At 41.9% G+C, this 16,602-nt stretch overlaps 6 protein-coding genes across 6 annotated transcripts; 3 read left to right on the top strand and 3 right to left on the bottom strand.

The window, feature by feature from the left end:
• Window positions 1–172: 172 nt before the first annotated feature.
• Window positions 173–1,209, top strand: LOC128258672 (peritrophin-1-like). Its single transcript, XM_052990446.1, has 3 exons — window positions 173–243; window positions 302–384; window positions 442–1,209. Coding segments are annotated over exons 1-3 (750 nt in total). The 5' UTR covers window positions 173–242; the 3' UTR covers window positions 1,108–1,209.
• Window positions 1,210–1,216: 7 nt separating this feature from the next.
• Window positions 1,217–3,823, bottom strand: LOC128258671 (chitin-binding domain protein cbd-1-like). Its single transcript, XM_052990445.1, has 2 exons — window positions 3,668–3,823; window positions 1,217–3,573 (listed from the first exon to the last, which is right to left on the bottom strand). The coding sequence occupies exons 1-2, from the start codon at window positions 3,672–3,674 to the stop codon at window positions 1,217–1,219; spliced, it is 2,364 nt and encodes a 787-aa protein (XP_052846405.1). The 5' UTR covers window positions 3,675–3,823.
• An 878-nt stretch (window positions 3,824–4,701) lies between these two features.
• LOC128258377 (chondroitin proteoglycan 2-like) lies at window positions 4,702–5,843 on the top strand. Its single transcript, XM_052989964.1, has 2 exons — window positions 4,702–4,787; window positions 4,845–5,843. The coding sequence occupies exons 1-2, from the start codon at window positions 4,722–4,724 to the stop codon at window positions 5,652–5,654; spliced, it is 876 nt and encodes a 291-aa protein (XP_052845924.1). The 5' UTR covers window positions 4,702–4,721; the 3' UTR covers window positions 5,655–5,843.
• Window positions 5,844–6,615: 772 nt separating this feature from the next.
• Window positions 6,616–8,730, bottom strand: LOC128258280 (chitin-binding domain protein cbd-1-like). Its single transcript, XM_052989829.1, has 2 exons — window positions 8,610–8,730; window positions 6,616–8,551 (listed from the first exon to the last, which is right to left on the bottom strand). The coding sequence occupies exons 1-2, from the start codon at window positions 8,650–8,652 to the stop codon at window positions 6,648–6,650; spliced, it is 1,947 nt and encodes a 648-aa protein (XP_052845789.1). The 5' UTR covers window positions 8,653–8,730; the 3' UTR covers window positions 6,616–6,647.
• A 1,482-nt stretch (window positions 8,731–10,212) lies between these two features.
• Window positions 10,213–11,831, bottom strand: LOC128258270 (chondroitin proteoglycan-2-like). Its single transcript, XM_052989815.1, is given in 3 exon segments — window positions 10,213–10,824; window positions 10,826–11,646; window positions 11,721–11,831. Coding segments are annotated over 3 exon segments (1,416 nt in total). The 5' UTR covers window positions 11,743–11,831; the 3' UTR covers window positions 10,213–10,251.
• Window positions 11,832–14,594: 2,763 nt separating this feature from the next.
• On the top strand, window positions 14,595–16,513 carry LOC128258718 (peritrophin-44-like). The gene is made up of 2 exons (XM_052990523.1): window positions 14,595–15,363; window positions 15,432–16,513. Exons 1-2 carry the CDS (start codon window positions 15,357–15,359, stop codon window positions 16,451–16,453), a joined length of 1,029 nt encoding a protein of 342 aa, XP_052846483.1. The 5' UTR covers window positions 14,595–15,356; the 3' UTR covers window positions 16,454–16,513.
• Window positions 16,514–16,602: the final 89 nt, after the last annotated feature.

Here is a 16,602-nt window from a genome sequence, read left to right as displayed (position 1 = left end):
AAAGTAAGCCATTGTGACACTAAAAATGTAATAAGAGTAAGTAAATTGTTAATCTTAAATTCCTAGGATTGTTTTTTTAAAAATTGCAGCCTTTCTTTGTATAAGAGGAGTTCTTAACGATAAATCAAAGTTAAACACTTCAACTTGATAACGATCGCCTGCATGTTGTAAGTATAAAAGGGCTGGTGTTACCCAAGCACAACATTCACTATCTCAGTGCGCTTTCACTGGATTCAACCATCAGTAAGAAAAAATTTAAAATATTAAAATTACTACGCATTATTAAATTCTTTTTTTTCAGTGCGGCGAACACCTACACTTGTGTGCCTAGTTTTAGTGGCTTTCTATTCCACTATAAAAAGCGAGGAGTTCAATTATGTTCCAGTAAGTGCTCCCTTCGTTCGAATGAACATAATCTAAGAAATGTAAGTTTCTATGTAGCCTATTGTAGCCGAACCTGCTGTGCCGATTGGACACTGCCCACCGTTCGACGACCCCAACCACCTTGTAATGTTGCCATATCCCAACGACTGTCGCAAGTATTACACATGCCAAAAAGGACAGGCCTTCGAGCACCAGTGTCCTGAAAACCTGTTCTGGAGCCAAATTACCTACCGCTGTGACTACAGGGAGTACTCAAACTGCAATTCATTCGATCCACCGAAACCCAGCAATGGGGTAAGCTACAGTCCATTCCCCGGAGACTGTAGTCGATTCTACGAGACGCGAGTCCTTCGTTGTGAGCAGAACTATCAGTGGAGTGACCAATATCAGCGGTGCGTGGCCCCACAATATGCCAGTTGTCAAGGATTTCCGATGCCCTATCCTCCTCCAAGCACCATTGCACCAATTGATCCCATACCAACCGCTGCTACTCCACCATCTGCATCCTGGACGTCCGCTGAAACTGAATTCCTACCAATAGATCCCCATGCTTTGTGCAAAAATAGTGTTTCCAATGCGTACATACCGTATCCCAATGACTGCCACAAGTTTATTCATTGCGGACCAACGGCAACAGTCCTTACATGTCCAGGCAACTTGTATTGGAATCCCAGCAAACTTTCGTGCAGCACATCCAACTCTGATTGCCAGTATCCCCAGTAAAACAAATCAATTGAATTTACGACATTTTAATAACATTTTTGTTTAATGCCTACAATTCAGATAATTTGCATCAAAAATCTATAACAAAAAAAAATTTACATAATTTGCATTAAAAATCTATAACAAAGCTTGCCATCGTTTTAAGGGACTGCCAAAGTGATGGGCTTGAATCTTCTGAATCAGTGTTGCCAAATAAATTAACCGGTAAAAGGCGGTAGCCATTGGTAATGCAACCGGCCAGCTCAGCTTCCATACAGGTCAAAGCAGTAGGACTAAACTCTTCGCTTCCTGGACAAGCATACCCCACTGGGATGGGAACCTGGCAAACTATGTACTTGCTACAATTTAAGGGATAAGGTACCAGTGATCCTTCGATTTTATCCGCACAAAAGCTGTCCGGCGACAGCGTGGTAGTTGTTATGGGAGCTGCAGTTGTAGTTGTGGCCGGAATAGAACAATTGGCATACCACGGAGCCATACATCTTTCCAAACTGGCGCTAAACTCCTGACCTTCGTGGCAGTCATACACGATAGGGATGGGACGAACACATTGTATGAATTTAGTGCAGTCATCCGGATAGGGAACAAGTTTTCCCTCAGGAGCTCCTTCACAAGGATCAGTTTCTGTACTCGGAGTAGTTGGGGTAATTGCCGTTGTTGGAGCACTTGGTGTAGTTGTTGAGCTCTCGGTGGTTTCCGTAACTATAGTGGTTGAAGTGTAGATCCCCCGGCAGGCTTCCGGGGAGACATCAAAGCCACATTCCCCAGTCAATGGATCGAAATACTCTTCACTGCTACATATACCCATCATGTAAGAGGAGTCGTCAACGCATCGTACAAACCATTGACAATTTTCTTGGTACGGCAAATTCATGCCAGTGCTATTGAAACATATCGAAGAATCTGGTTTCGGAGTCGTATAGCCAGGCGATGCAGTGGTGGTATCTTCCTTGGGGCACTCGCTTAAATTCCATTCGACGCATTTCTGAAGAGCTTCGTTGAAAAACAAGCCTTCCGGGCAGAAGAATGCTATAGGAACAGGACTGGCACATACGATGTATTTACTGCAGTCCTCAGGATACGTGGCATAATAACCATCGCTCTCTCCAGAACAGATTTTTGCAATGTCCGACGGGGTAGTAGTAGACTCCTCAGGATAATGGGTAGACAAAGTGGTAGACCACGGAGAGGAAGGTGTTGTGATTGGCGAGGTGGCTTGACTTGTGGAGGATTCGGTGGAAACTATAGTTTCCGTACATGCTGTTGGTGATACTTCGGGTCCACAAATTCCCGTTTGCGGATCGTACCAGGCGTTGTAGATGCAATTGGCTACCGTGGATTCCCCGTTTCCCATGCATAGAATATATTGCTTGCAGTTTGTCACCAGGGGATAAGATACTCCCAGTTCTTGATCGGCACAAGGATCATTCGAGCCCTGAGTTGTGGCAACGGTAGTGGTAGGTGTGGTTGTTTCGATGCAAGCAGTGGGCGATACATTTGGCCCACAATCCCCTGATTGTGGATCGAACCAGGCATTTGTTGGACATTGAGCTTTCGCAGATTGGCCATTACCCAGGCATAGCAGGTATGACTGGCAGTCGGATTGCAACGGAAAGCTGGCACCCAGTTCCTGATCTGCACACGGATTCTTATCATTAGCTTCCGTAGTGGACGTCGCAACTGTTGTGGAAGGTGATGTAATAATAACAGGCATAGTGGTAGCCACAAATGCTTGGCACGCTTCCGGTGAAATATCGGGACCACAGTTACCGGTGTATGGATTAAACCAATTGTCCACGGGACAGGGTAGAAGTATGAAGGAATCGTTGCCCCAGCAGTAGTAGTACTGTTGGCAATTCTGAGTATCCGGGAAAAAGGTTCCAAGCTTTTGGCCCTCGCACTTTGTGAAGGACTCCGCAGTAGTATCTGAGGTTTCCAAAGGATTTTGGGTAGTAGGGTCACCGTAGCACCAGACGTTATCCTTAAAATCACAAATTTCCAGATCAGGATTAAAAAGCATCTCCCAGGGACAGTGATGCACTTCACTTTGCTGATTTACACACACAAAGAACTCACTACAATTACCAGCAGAGGGCAAAATAGTGTTATTTTTAATGCCCTCACAAGGATTTTCCATTGGGAGCTCGGTAGTTGAAGGTGTTGGATAAGGTAACGATTCGCAGTCGACAGCTTCTGGTGTATCGCAAATGTGCATGGGACTATTAAAGAGTTTTCCATCAGGGCAGTACTCCAAATCAGCGCATGAATCATTACACGATATATATGCACTGCAGTCATAGGGATATTTATAAAAACCGTTCGATAAGGATAGACAGAAGTTGGGATCTATTTCTGAGGAAGTAAAGCACTCTTTTACACCCGATATTGTATAACTTGTGTGCTCTTGGCTACCATAACAGATAGTGTCTCCCAAGAGCCACAAAGTAAACGGCAAGTATGCCCACTCTAGAAAGATATAAATATAAAATAAATTCTCTGCCTATCTTGGGCACACAAATTCTCGACTGCACATTGAAAATAGGACTTCTTAGGACTTTACCTTTCATTGCGTGGTTTTCCTTGAAAAATATTATTAAAAAACCTTTTTAGGCAATAACTGGCAATAAAATAAGTTATATTTTTAGTGTTACTTGTTGATTTGTTACAAAATATGTTGGCTAGAACTTTTTGGATGTTTTTATGCTCACGTCTTAGAAGTAACTGAAATGGGATCGTCTTTTTGGAAATTTCTTAGCAATAATAACTGATTGACGCCGCCAATCAAATCAACGTTAGGCATTTTTTCAGCTGATAATGACTAATATTGTTGATAAAATTCTATTGACAACTTAAAGAAAAAAACAGACATTTTGGTCAAGGAAATAGACAACAGCTCATTAATAATGACCAATGATAAACATCTTACCACTCCTGTTTTCGTTTCAATTAATTTTGGTGAGATACCACAAGCATTCCATGCTCTTTATTTAACTGTAAGTGTATTAAACGGCTGAAAATCATCATGGTTTTATATTCGTTACCTACTTTTAGGCTAAGTTAGGTAGCGATAAGTGTTATATTATCAGAAGTCTAGAAGATGCACCATTGAAAATCATGTTTAAGAAAAATGTGTTATAAAAATAAATTTAAAGTTAGAATTCACAAAATTATGCTTATTTGGTTAAATATTTTATTTTCCCAACGAACTAAATTAAATTAGTCCAACTGTATGAATAAAGAATCAAATAATTTAAACAATTTCAACTCTAAATAATTTACTGTTATAGATTCTGTTCGCAAATGAGGCACAAATTTTTTTTGGTGATTGCTTCACCCAAAATAGTGGTCTTTAACCTGGGCACACATACACAACAATGATTGTAGCTTTTTTCAGACGTTACATATGTTTTATATGAACACTTATCAATTCTCAGTAAGAAAATACAGATAGTACTCGTACTCTCGCACCTATCTCAAATGAACGATACAATCAAATGTTAACACTTTACATATTGGCAAATCATGCAAATTTATCATAGATAATATTCTATATAAACGCAGTTCAATGAATGGAAAGTTTCAGTTCGATTAAACACTCGATTGCTTCTGACAAAATGAAGCTATTCGGACTGCTTTGGGGAAGTTTCTTACTTCAACAATGCGCACAGGCTGTGTTACAAGTATGTTTGCAAAAACCGTGTAAGAAATAGCAAAACTGAATATGCTTTATTTCAAAGAACGGATTCGCTTTCAAGACGTCCATATGCGAGGGTAAAAATGGCGAACTTTTACCCATGTTTGGAACTTGCAAAGGATACTATGTGTGTGCTGATGGAAATGCTGTAATCGGAACTTGCGCTGGAAAAACCTTGTTTAACCCGTCAACTTTGCATTGCGAAGAGACCGATAGTGAGGATTGCATTTTCGATGGCAAGGATAGTAAGCGTGCTGATGGATCTAGTTCGGAAAGTGATGAGAACGATGACGAAGTTATCGTTAAAGCTGATCCTCCGGTTTCTGTCAAACCATTGAAAAAACCACGACCTACCATCCAAGATACAGGACCTTCAGACTTACTGAATATATTGTGTGCTGGCAAAAGGGATGGTGTGATGCTAACTAAGAAGGGATCCTGTGGGGAGTACTATGTTTGCAAGGCAGGTAAACCCCACCTTCGCTCTTGTCCTAGTCAGCAGCACTTTAGTCCAAGACGTCGTATTTGCATGATGGCTTCAGAAGCCAAGTGCTTAGTTGGTGCACAGGAAGCCAAACAATTAGATGGACCTGCCGTAACAGGAGGAATATGTTCAGATGAAAAGGAAAACTCTCTTGTGGCACATCGATCCGACTGTGGAAAGTTCATGCTATGCAGCAACATGATGTTCCTGGTAATGGATTGCCCCACAGGTTTGCATTTCAATACAGCTTCTTCACGATGCGACTATCCCAAGGTTGCCAAATTTCAGACCAAGGAAAAGGGGATCAAGAGAAAAAGAAAATCAAAGTCGAAAAAGCCTAATCGCAAGGTCAAATCCCGTCAGTTGTAACTGTAAATAAAAAGGCCACTAATAAAAATATTGATTTTAATCAAAATCAGCTGTTGCACTAGGTTTAATCATTTCGTTAATATTTAAGAATATAAAAAATTAAACGAATAGAAGACTGTTAAATAATTACGCAATTCCAAACAACAACCTTTCTATTTTTTCGGTGCAAGACGAAACCAAATAGACTCAAAAAGTTTTTTTCATTTTAGAAAGAGTATTGAAACTAGTTAAACTTAGGGGAAAACTTTGTACAGCTGTTAAATTTCCAAGCTATCCTAGAATAGCAACAAGCCAGATCATGAAATATTTTATTTTCGAAAGATAAAACATAAGTGATCAGTCTTACATATTGCTAAAAAATCTTTTGAATTTTTTCCAACTTTCAACGTTTTTTCTAACAGAGTTATATAACTAAGGATTTCTCTTTAAAGACTAAACTTTAGGGAAATTTATCAGTGAAAACTATAAAAGTTATCGGATAGTATGTGTTTATTCGGTCTAAATCTATCGACACACTTAGTCCAACAGTTATTTTAGAACCTATTAAGAAATCAAAATTAAGCAAGACTGCAAGCAGTCAGAAAAAAACATGACGCTTTCGACTTTGTGGTTTGACCCGAAAATGGAATTGCTGGCGCCATCTATAGAAAACAGATTTATTTTGAAATTGGTTTATCAAATGACTGTAATTGTTTTAATTACATGGGGTTATTATTGTTGGTTTTTTTTTTTTATTTATTAGCTAAATCTATTTGCCTAAATTAAAAAAGTTATAATATAATAGACTGGAAATAAATACTAATTTAGAAATGGTTGGTCAAAGCTCTCGAGTATTATTATTATTAGATTATTGGTTTTACTAGCTGAACCAATTCACCTCAAATTGGCTAACTGCCTATAAATAAATGTACAAAACTGAAATAAAAACCAATATCTCTTTTTTTTTAATCGCACAAAAGAATTTGGTGCTTTAAACACTGTTTATTGAAACATTTAGCATTTTACATTATCAGGCCAATCGCATGAATTGATCTGCTTATTGAACCACAGTCCAGAAAAACAGCTCATATCGACCTCACACTCGCACTGGCAGACGACATAGGCGGAACTACATTTTCCACTGGCATCGGCGAACATGGTTCCATCCCGCTGGCCAACACAGCGTCCGTGGCTCTCGCAATAAGTTCCCGATGGTCCGGCAGTAGGACCACTTGGAGGCGCAGATCCATCGTCGCAACCCACATTTTCGGGGTAATCGCACTGTTCCGTCTTGTTATTATATTGCAAGTTGTTGGAGCACCTCTGCTCGAATTTGTTGCCATTTACACACTGGAAAAAGGCAGAGCAATTCTTCTCCACGGGCCAGATGGAGTTATTGGGAACATCACAACAATCCGGATCGCAGGTCTTGGGGATGCACACACCATCTGTGTCGACCACACACTCCTGCTTTGTGACATTGAAGAACATTGAAGCGGAACACTTCCTGGCAACATATTTTCCGTTTATGCACTGCAAGTATCCGGCGCAATCAGAAGGATTTTCCTTTATCGCACCCTCAGTGCACTTCACGCAAACTCCCTCAGTATCGGGAACGCAAGTTTTATAGATAGTATTGAAGTAATTTCCTTCATCGCACTTGACACTCACAAAGGAACCATTGGAACAAGACAAGTATCCTGCACAATCCGTAGGATCCACCTTTACGTCACCGTCGGTACAAGCTGTACCATTACCTTTGCACTGACCATCGTCCTCTTCACAACGTGCAGTTTTGTTATTATAATAGTAATCAGTTTCGCAGGACTTAGTCACGAACTTGCCACCAGAGCAGACTTGGTACTTGGTGCAATCGGTGGGTTCGGGTTTCTGGGTCCCCTCGGTGCAGTTCACGCAAACTCCATCAGTATCGGGAACGCAATTTTTATAAATGGTATTGAAGTAATTTCCTTCAGCGCACTTGACATTCACAAAGGTACCATTTGAACAAGACAAGTATCCTGCACAATCCGTAGGATCCACCTTTACGTCACCGTCGGTACAAGTTGTACCATTACCTTTGCACTGACCATCGTCCTCTTCACAACGTGCAGTTTTGTTATTATAATAATAATCAGTTTCGCAGGACTTAGTCACGAACTTGCCACCAGAGCAGACTTGGTACTTGGTGCAATCGGTGGGTTCGGGTTTCTGGGTTCCCTCGGTGCAGTTCACGCAAATTCCCTCAGTATCGGGAACGCAAGTTTTATAGATGGTATTGAAGTAATTTCCTTCAGGGCATTTCACACTCACAAAGGTACCATTGGAACAAGACAAGTATCCTGCACAATCGGTTGGATCAACCTCTAGTTCTCCATCTTTGCACCCCGGAGTGCCATTGCATTGGCCGTCGTCTTTTTGGCACTTGTGTTCCAACGAGTTCCAGTAATCTCCGACGGGGCAAGTTTTAGACACGTACTTTCCATTAACGCATACCTGGAACTTGGCACAGTCGTTGAGGTCGGCCTTTGTGCTTCCCTCGGTGCAGTTAATGCAAGCTCCGCAGGTGTCGGGAACACAGTTATTCTGTGCCGAATCGAAGTATTCTCCGTCCGGACAGCTAACGATCACTATGGTTCCGTTGACGCACTCCAAAAACCCTGCGCAGTCGTCGGGATTCGCTACGATCGTTCCATTCTCACAAGTTGGCGGCTTGCATTCGCCATTATCCACAGCGCATTCACCCTTCTCAGATTCCCAATACAGTCCGTTTTCGCAGGACTTGGACTTAAATTCACCCTGACAGCAGACCAGATACTTGGTGCAATCATCCTCATCGCCTTTGGTCTCGCCCTCCGTGCAACACTCGGCGTTTAGAGATCCCACAAAGAGGAACATCAGAACGCACATCGAAACTCCTGAAGGAAAACTCTGGGTCAGAATCCATCTGATTAATACTCAATCAATCGTGCTTACCATAGTGACTACTTTTGGATTGAGCCATCTTTGCTCTCCGCATATCAAACGCTCACTGATGGCTCTTCGGTCCATATCGGCTTTTATATTTACCGGCAATTAAAATAATTAAATGCCTTTTCCTACTACACAGCATGTGCGGGTGATAATGTGGTACCATTCTTGATATTATCAGCATATATTTACAGTAGTTATACAAGGGAAAGAGATTGTCACTATTTTTAAAACGTAATAGAGAATCCGTGAACTCAAAGAGTGCAAAAGGAAATAGATTTATCACATTTCCTTTTGCAGTTTCAACAAATACGTTGAAGATTACTTTCAAAACAAGAAAGAACGCTATAGTCGAGTTCCCCGACTATTATATACCCGTTACTCAGGCACAAAATTTCAAACAAAACATTCCCCCACAAAACATTTGGAGCTTAGGTGGCGCCATCTGTCGAGCTCCATAGCCAAAACTAGAAGCTAAGAGTGTGCAGCACTCTTACCCCCTCTAAAAGTACTTTTGTTCTGTCTCTCTACAACAGTGGCGGCAGAGCGGCGGCAGAGCGGCGGCAGAGGACTTAACAACTTCTAAAACAACGATTTTGAAAATATTGTTTCTACCGATAGATGTGACCGAAACACACAGACAATAGCTAAAGTCTAACATGCCTCAGAGTGACGTGTCAAAATTTTGCCATTTGTGGGCATTATATGGGCGTGGCTTCGTTTTTTAATAAACATGCGCTGCGTAAGAATTACTAGAATCTGTATTTTTAATCCCAAATCATTGAATAATTGAACGAAAAATCAATGTTGTTAAGCATATAGGTACTAAAATCGGAATATAGTTGTTAAAGGAAATATTATATTTATGTAATGCTGCCAGGGTATATACTTTCTGTCTTGTTTTTGCTTCGTTTAAATAAGTATCACATTTTTGTTGTAACTGTAGTCTTTTCTTGTAGCTGTAATTTTTCTTGATTATTTCCTTTAATGCAAAAAGACAAACCTTTTAGCTTCATGCTAAAAAAGAGCGAACTTAAAAATGGAATATGTTCAATTTTATTAATGTAAGAGAGAAATAACTGTTAGTGGGGAACGGTGCTCGGTTCGCTCTCATCGAGCTTGAACTTGCATTTCGGCAGATGGCGCCATCCAAGATTCTATTCTTTTCGGGAGTCGGTTAGATGAGTACCGGGTATTTAATAGTCGGAGCCCTCGACTCTAGCGCGCCTTTTTATTTATTTTAAACGTAAAAAATTTTTTTTAAGCCTAAATGAAAGGTTTTTTTAATCAGAAAGAGAAATGTAAGCATAAAAATGAAATATTTGTTGTGTGAGCATTTTGCTTAGTGTGGCCTAAGAAAGCACGAACGCTTATTGTTTTTGGTAATATCGCTGCAAAATGGGCAATATTTCTAGATGTTAAGCAGATAATTCGTCAACAAAATGGATACCCCCTACTTCTATTTGACTAAAGGGTATTTCTAATCGTTAAGTTTATGCCCCTCTCTTTGATTGAGTGCCCACAGCTGTCGGCCTTTTCACGCCGAATAACTGATTAGATTGATTTACCACCCCCGAGTTTCATTAATAAATAGGCCGATTGGACCAGCTGCCTTCACATTGGTTTTCTTTATTCGACAATCGGTCATTTAAAGAGAGCAGACCACTTCGGATTTATAATTGCAGGTCTGCATGTTTTGGTCCCAGTACAACCCATCGGGGCACTCCATCTCGACCTCGCACTCGCACTGGCAGACGACATAGTTGCCGCAATTTGTCGTGGAACGGAAGTGAGTGCCTTCGCGTTGACCCAGACAGCGACCGTTACTCTCGCAGGAGGTTCCCGAAGGTCCTGCATTGGGACCCGTGGGCGGGGCATATGGCCACTCACAATCATAATCTTGCGGGAACCGGCATTCTTCCTCATACGGATCGTAGACCAGGTTGTTCGGACAATATTGCTCAACGGCGCAGTTGAAGTTGCACTTGTAGAACATGTTGCACTTGCCCTCCACCGGGAAGAGCTCTCCCTCCGGCTGATTCTGGCACACTGTGACGGTGGAATTGCAGGCCACCTCGGGCACATAGCCCGCTGGATAGTCGCACTGATCCGAGGTGGCATTGTAGACCAGACCATTGTGGCATTCAACCGCCGAGGATACACTCGCCGAACCATTGTCCTTTACCCAATCGCAGACCTGAGCCTCCTCATTGAACTTCAGATCCCTCGGAACAGGGCATCGCAACCGGGCACTGGCATTGACAGATAAAAAATCCATTTGAATCGGGGTCCTCGAACATTGCTCCGTCCTTCTGACGGGCGCACACACCCTGACTGGAGCAGACGGTGCCCGAGGGTCCTACTACCTCGCCCGAAGCATCGGCGGTGGGTATGCAGTCCACGTTCCACCAGTAGTCGCAGTCATTTATCGCCAGGTTGAAGTACAGCCCGGAGGGGCAGAGGAACTCCTCGGCGCAGCCATTGTTGCATTGGAGGAAACTAACGCAGATGCCGGGCAGATCGACATAGGTACCAGTTTCCTTTCCGACACAATTCGTGCGGGGGCTTTTGCAATACGCGGGCGCAGCACCTGGACTCGATGGTGTGGTATTGGAGTCATCGTCATCCGAGGTTGCATCAGTAGCATCGGTGGAGTCCGAGGGATCGGTCACCGAAGTGGGCGTAGTATCCGTCGGGCAGTCCTCGGTGACCGCAGTGGTTGTTTCTTCGATATCTTCGATGGGATCTTGGCACTCCTCGGCGCAACAGTCGCAGGTGCACTGATCATTCACTCCGGCAAATGCTGAGAGTCCCAGGCAATTGGCTCGCCACTGAAAGTCACACTCCCCGAGGTCCCGATTGAAGTGAAGTCCCCGGGGGCAGCTGCCTATGATGGAGACCTCACCCCTTAGGCAAACCACAAAGCGGGCACAGTGAGTGGCCAGGGGCAATCGGGCGCCATCCTCCTCGTGTAGGCAAACGTTGGCCAACTGGGCCATCGCAGCCTGAAGGCCTCCGACCAGCAGCAAAAGCGTGCAAAGGCCTGCGAAGTGGTTTCGATTTGGGTTAATAGTTTCAAGGACCGAAACCTCCACCTCCACCTCCAACTCCACTCACCACTATAACCAAGGTTGCGCATTTTCACCGAACAGCTTTGAAGTAGTCCAAAATTCGCGAGCGACTAAATGGCAAACCAGGCAGAGTGGCAGCATTTAACTGCCGCGAGTGCTCCGAATCGGTAGTCAATCTTCTGATAATACCAATACCCATATCTATATCTCGATTAGTTCAGCAACTGATTTGTTTGCGCCGCTCGCTATCGCAGGTGTAATTAGGTGTGCGTGTCTGGAGCTCGGAGCTGGGACTCGGGGATTCTTTATCATAACCTACACCCAACCTACACCCAACCTACACACCCCCACCGCCCATAGAGTACCCAACATTTTTGGCATAGGTCTGCTGACTACCAACTGTTGAATGGGTCCCGACCTGGCGTCTGCCTAATTTATGCCTCCCCACACGCTTGTCGATAAGCAAAAAACGATCGCTTTATTGACACTTGAAATTAAATGACGTTTGTTGTCGCTCAAAATGAAGTGGCAGAAAATCGTAAATTTTTTCTTAAGTACAGCTGATAAAGCGGCAATCCACTATTGTATGGTGCTCGACTCTGGGATACTTGGTTCTTAAGCAATTTTCTAAAGGAGTCATTTTTTTGAATGAACAATAACAATTGCAAATTGGTTACGTTAAGCGAAGTTGAACTCGTAATAAAAGTCCTAGTTAATGGCATTAACCGTGAAGGTTTTTTTTTTGTAAACCATTTTTGTCAATATTAATAATATGGCGAACATTATCTAACATGGATTGTTTGAAATAGTCCGAAAAATGATAATGACGGTTAGATTCAGCCGTCAGAAGTGCAAAACAGTGCGTCACTCGGCTGTGGAAACCCTTTGGGCCATGTTACAAAAAAAACATTCAAGTTCGTGTTCCTCCCAAAAGTCCTGACTTGGAGAAAAACATGTTTTTGTATATTAAAGTTTTTATTGATGGTCAAAAAATTAATTTGGACATAAGCAGTTTAGTTTCGAATGAAAGACATCTTAAATTACAACCCATCAACCCATAAATTCCACCCACAAAATATTTAAAGTTCTTGATCAAAGTGTAAGTGATTGTGAAAACCTTTTTATAGCCGCTATGGGTACATGTTATAAGTTCCTGGAACTGCATGCAATCTCAAGCATTCAAATTAACCGATAACAAGCCCATTCCGTACGGTTCAACAATGAACCGAAATAGTAGCATTAAACTTGTCATTTTCGCTGGGAGATGCGTCCTTAGCTCGGCCGTGATTTTTAATGACGAAAATTACTTTTCCCTGTCATTTCAGTCGGCTTACTCGATCGAGCGTCCCAATTGCGGGGCAGAGAAGTCTGTTTGTCACAGAAATGCAATCGGTTCGCGACAATTACTGTTATGGGCTAAGGAGAACCAGAAACATATCGCCGAAGACTGCGGTGAGAGGCTTCCTGCTCCGCTACCCTACAGCTGGGATGAAACTCAAGACAATGCAATTCTAATTATTCAAATGCTAGCCAAGTACGCTTGAATTAAATTACCAAACTTGGGGAGGCCTAAATGGAAGAAAGGAGAGCAAAAGTTGTACTAAGACCAAAGCACTTGAGTTGGAAAGGCTTAGAGACTCTTCGGTGTCCATTACACTTCACGCATCGCCCTGGAGACGACTGCTCGTCTGAGGCCATAAGGGGCAACAAAAGACGACGGCCTGGCGGAAATATGAGTGGATCTGCCATCTCCCATCTCCCATCTCCCATCGCACCCAAACAGCCTCTATTATAAAAATCTTCTCAGGTGTAACAGGTTTCTCAGATTTAAGCAGAGGTCGCGCCTTTTCTATACACAGTCATCAGCGACACTCGGCTCGCAACCGATCGTCAATACGGCTATCGGACGGGACCTTTAGTTCAAAAGTGGCAGGATCGAAAAAAAGGAACTCTAGCCACTTATAGTACAGTTCGAATCGAAGAACTGAGATCGATTGGTGCATAGATATCAAGGGAACCCGCTCATTTCAACTCTAGCACCATTCGAAATCAGTGCTTTTGATAAGAATCAATCAGCAGAGTGTCTTAATCGAAGTGAATTTTTGCTGTGCCTCTGAAGAACTGAAACCAGAATGAAAAAAATATGTATTCAAAGGAAAAAGTAAACACAAATTAACAAGTAATGAGTGCCAAGTGGTAACCGCGTTGCTGAAAGAAGCCAACAAAGTGCAAGCGTGACTCTGGCCGGACCTTCAGTCGACGATCAGATCAGAATAAATAAACAACATTTGCTTCGTCATCAATGGAAATAGATTTCTTATCGCTTCCGAGTCGAAAAGTGTGACAAAATCTCATTGTTGACACTAAGTTTACATTGATTGTGAAGACATAATTACTCTCAATATCAACATTTTTTGCCTGCCCAAAGCAAAACTCTGTTCTTCCTATTTTTAAGAGAAAAATGGATGAACGCATTGCAAATAAGAGAAGAAAAATGTCAAAAAACCCCTTAACAATATTTTTTTGGGAAACGAAGAGTTGAATTTAAAATAAATATATTATTTAATAAGAAACATACGTGTTGATAGAGATAGAGAGTAATTTAAAATTAATAGCATTCTTATCTTAACCAACCTAACAATAATTTTGTATCTATTTGTTTTTTATGTTCTAAAAGGCTAAAACACTATCACACATAACCCTTAATTGCCTATATTAATCATACTGATTAAAAAAAAGTTACATTACTTACTACATTTTTAAAGAAAATTAACAATGTTGTCTGGGGAATATTTTGAGTTTAATTATATATATTACTTCATCACAAAAATATTCTTATATTCAATACACTAATTGATAACAAAGTAATTTAAAATTAATAACATTCTTATCTTTTCTACCTTTTTTTTGGTGTGATACAAGGCGAAATCACTACCAATATATACAACAAAGTTGGCGAATCGACTGTCCATATACTCTTACTAATATTGCCTATATTTACTGCACTGATTTTTAAAGGAGGTTAGTGCAAACGGAAATTTTAACACAGTTTTGTAATCAAAAATCACTAACCGAAATTAGGATTATATTATTTTTAGGTTTACTAAACTTTAAATTAGGTCTAGAGTGATAAAACTTTAATTTACTGAAGTCACAGAGCATTCCTATTCTCAGTAAGCTGTTTTCCCAATTGAAGCTTTAATTAACAGTATATGTTGGTTAATGCGCTTATCGACTAAAAAACATTTGTTTCCAAAAATAAAAACACTCTCTATTATAAGTCTATGCACAGAAGAAATACTATTTTTGCTGAACAAACATTATAATTAATTATTACAAAATCTTCTCCTAAGGTAATTTCGTAAATCTTATCTCTGAAGATTTTAAACCAGTTCTTTGAAGGTTTTAATTTTTTTCAATTTTTTTTTAAATTCAGACGTACAACTACGCTTGATATTGTATGTCAAGCAGTCAGCAAACAATTTAATTGAAAACTCTATGATCTCTGTTTGTGACAAGAACCAAATCTTATCTCTTTTAGGTGTAGTAAATTAATGTCATCCGAATGGGAAAATCTTCGATTTGTCACTACAGTGTTAAGAACTCTATAAAAGGCCGAGGTGGGCCTGCTAAATGTTAGTTGACTTTTTTAAGTTATTAGTGACGGGGAACCTCTTTCAAAATGCGAGGTAGTGACTGTTTCTTGAGAGTGATTAAAGTGAAATGTTATCTAATTTATACCTATAAACCATTCCAGGACTTTCAAGTTCTTTGATCCTGCAGGCCAGTCTTCTGGTCCTGATGGTCGGTCTGAGCACTCAAACGCAGTTTTTCAATTCCACTCAGGACGTCTGCCGCCTTTTTAAGGATGGAACGCAACTGCGAAAGCCTGGAACCTGCAATGAATGGATTGAGTGCAAGAACTTTGTCACCGCTGAGACCGGAACCTGTCCTGAAAAAACGCCGTACTTCAGTCTTACCAATAACAAATGCTATTCGAAATCGGACACCAGTTACTGCGACACAAGTAAGTTATGCACGGCATCGACAAAGGGCTATGTTGGAGATACCTTGAACTGCGCCAATTGGTACCTCTGCGATGGAAAGGTTTTAAAGGGCCAGGGAGCTTGCCCCTCAGGCATGTACTTTGATCAAGAGAAGCAGATGTGTGTCTACGCCGAGAATACTGTTTGCACCGCCACCTTCGAGTGGTGCAACATTGTGCCTGTGACCAAAGTGGCATTCCGCGACGAGGCCAACTGCAACAAGTACTTCACCTGCACCAAGAAATTCGTTCTGGAGCCGCACACCTGCGAAACTGGCAAATACTTCGACGTGGCCACAGGTACTTGCATCGACAGCAAGCTCGTCGTCTGCGATAGCCATCCATTGCCGGAGAACGTATGCGGCACCAAGAAACTGGCCGTGCGCAACAAGTTCGTATCGGACGGGGCCACCTGCCGTGGCTACTACTACTGCCGGGATTTGGGCTCCGGCGTCCCCGATCCCGACCCCATTTTCCAGCAGTGCAACGAGGACACCTTCTTCAACCAGGAGCGTCAGGGGTGTATGCCCCGCGAGAGCCAGAAGTGCACCTTCGATCGGTGCGATGGCCGCCAGGATGGCTTCGAGGTGACCGAGACGGACGGATGCCACAACTACGTCGAGTGCGTCGATGGCCGGGAGGGTACCGTCTTCAGCTGCGAGAATGAGTACTTTAATGTTGCCACCCAGAAGTGCACGGCAACTAAAACATCCTACGAAGCATGCAGTGCTTAGTGGCCAAGGTCATGCCATCTATTTGATAAAATATAATAATTAATGCAACCAAAAAACGTACTTTAAATCGTACTTTAAACGCTATAGTATAAACAAATATTTTATTATCAGGGTTTTAAGATGCTCTCAACTTTTTAAATGTTTTTCTT

This window comes from Drosophila gunungcola (genome assembly GCF_025200985.1).
Source record: "Drosophila gunungcola strain Sukarami chromosome 3L unlocalized genomic scaffold, Dgunungcola_SK_2 000003F, whole genome shotgun sequence".
NCBI lineage: Eukaryota > Metazoa > Arthropoda > Insecta > Diptera > Drosophilidae > Drosophila > Drosophila gunungcola.
The sequence above is the reverse complement of the archived record's forward strand: the minus strand, read 5'-3'. Positions and strand labels throughout refer to the sequence as shown.

Coding starts and splice junctions, on each gene's coding strand:
- LOC128258672 (XM_052990446.1), top strand. Junction 385..441: donor AGGAGTTCAATTATGTTCCA/GTAAGTGCTCCC, acceptor GTTTCTATGTAG/CCTATTGTAGCCGAACCTGC.
- LOC128258377 (XM_052989964.1), top strand. CDS start 4,722: ATGAAGCTATTCGGACTGCTTTGGGGAAGTTTCTTACTTCAACAATGC. Junction 4,788..4,844: donor GCGCACAGGCTGTGTTACAA/GTATGTTTGCAA, acceptor TTTATTTCAAAG/AACGGATTCGCTTTCAAGAC.
- LOC128258280 (XM_052989829.1), bottom strand. CDS start 8,652: ATGCGGAGAGCAAAGATGGCTCAATCCAAAAGTAGTCACTATG. Junction 8,552..8,609: donor ATCCAAAAGTAGTCACTATG/GTAAGCACGATT, acceptor GTTTTCCTTCAG/GAGTTTCGATGTGCGTTCTG.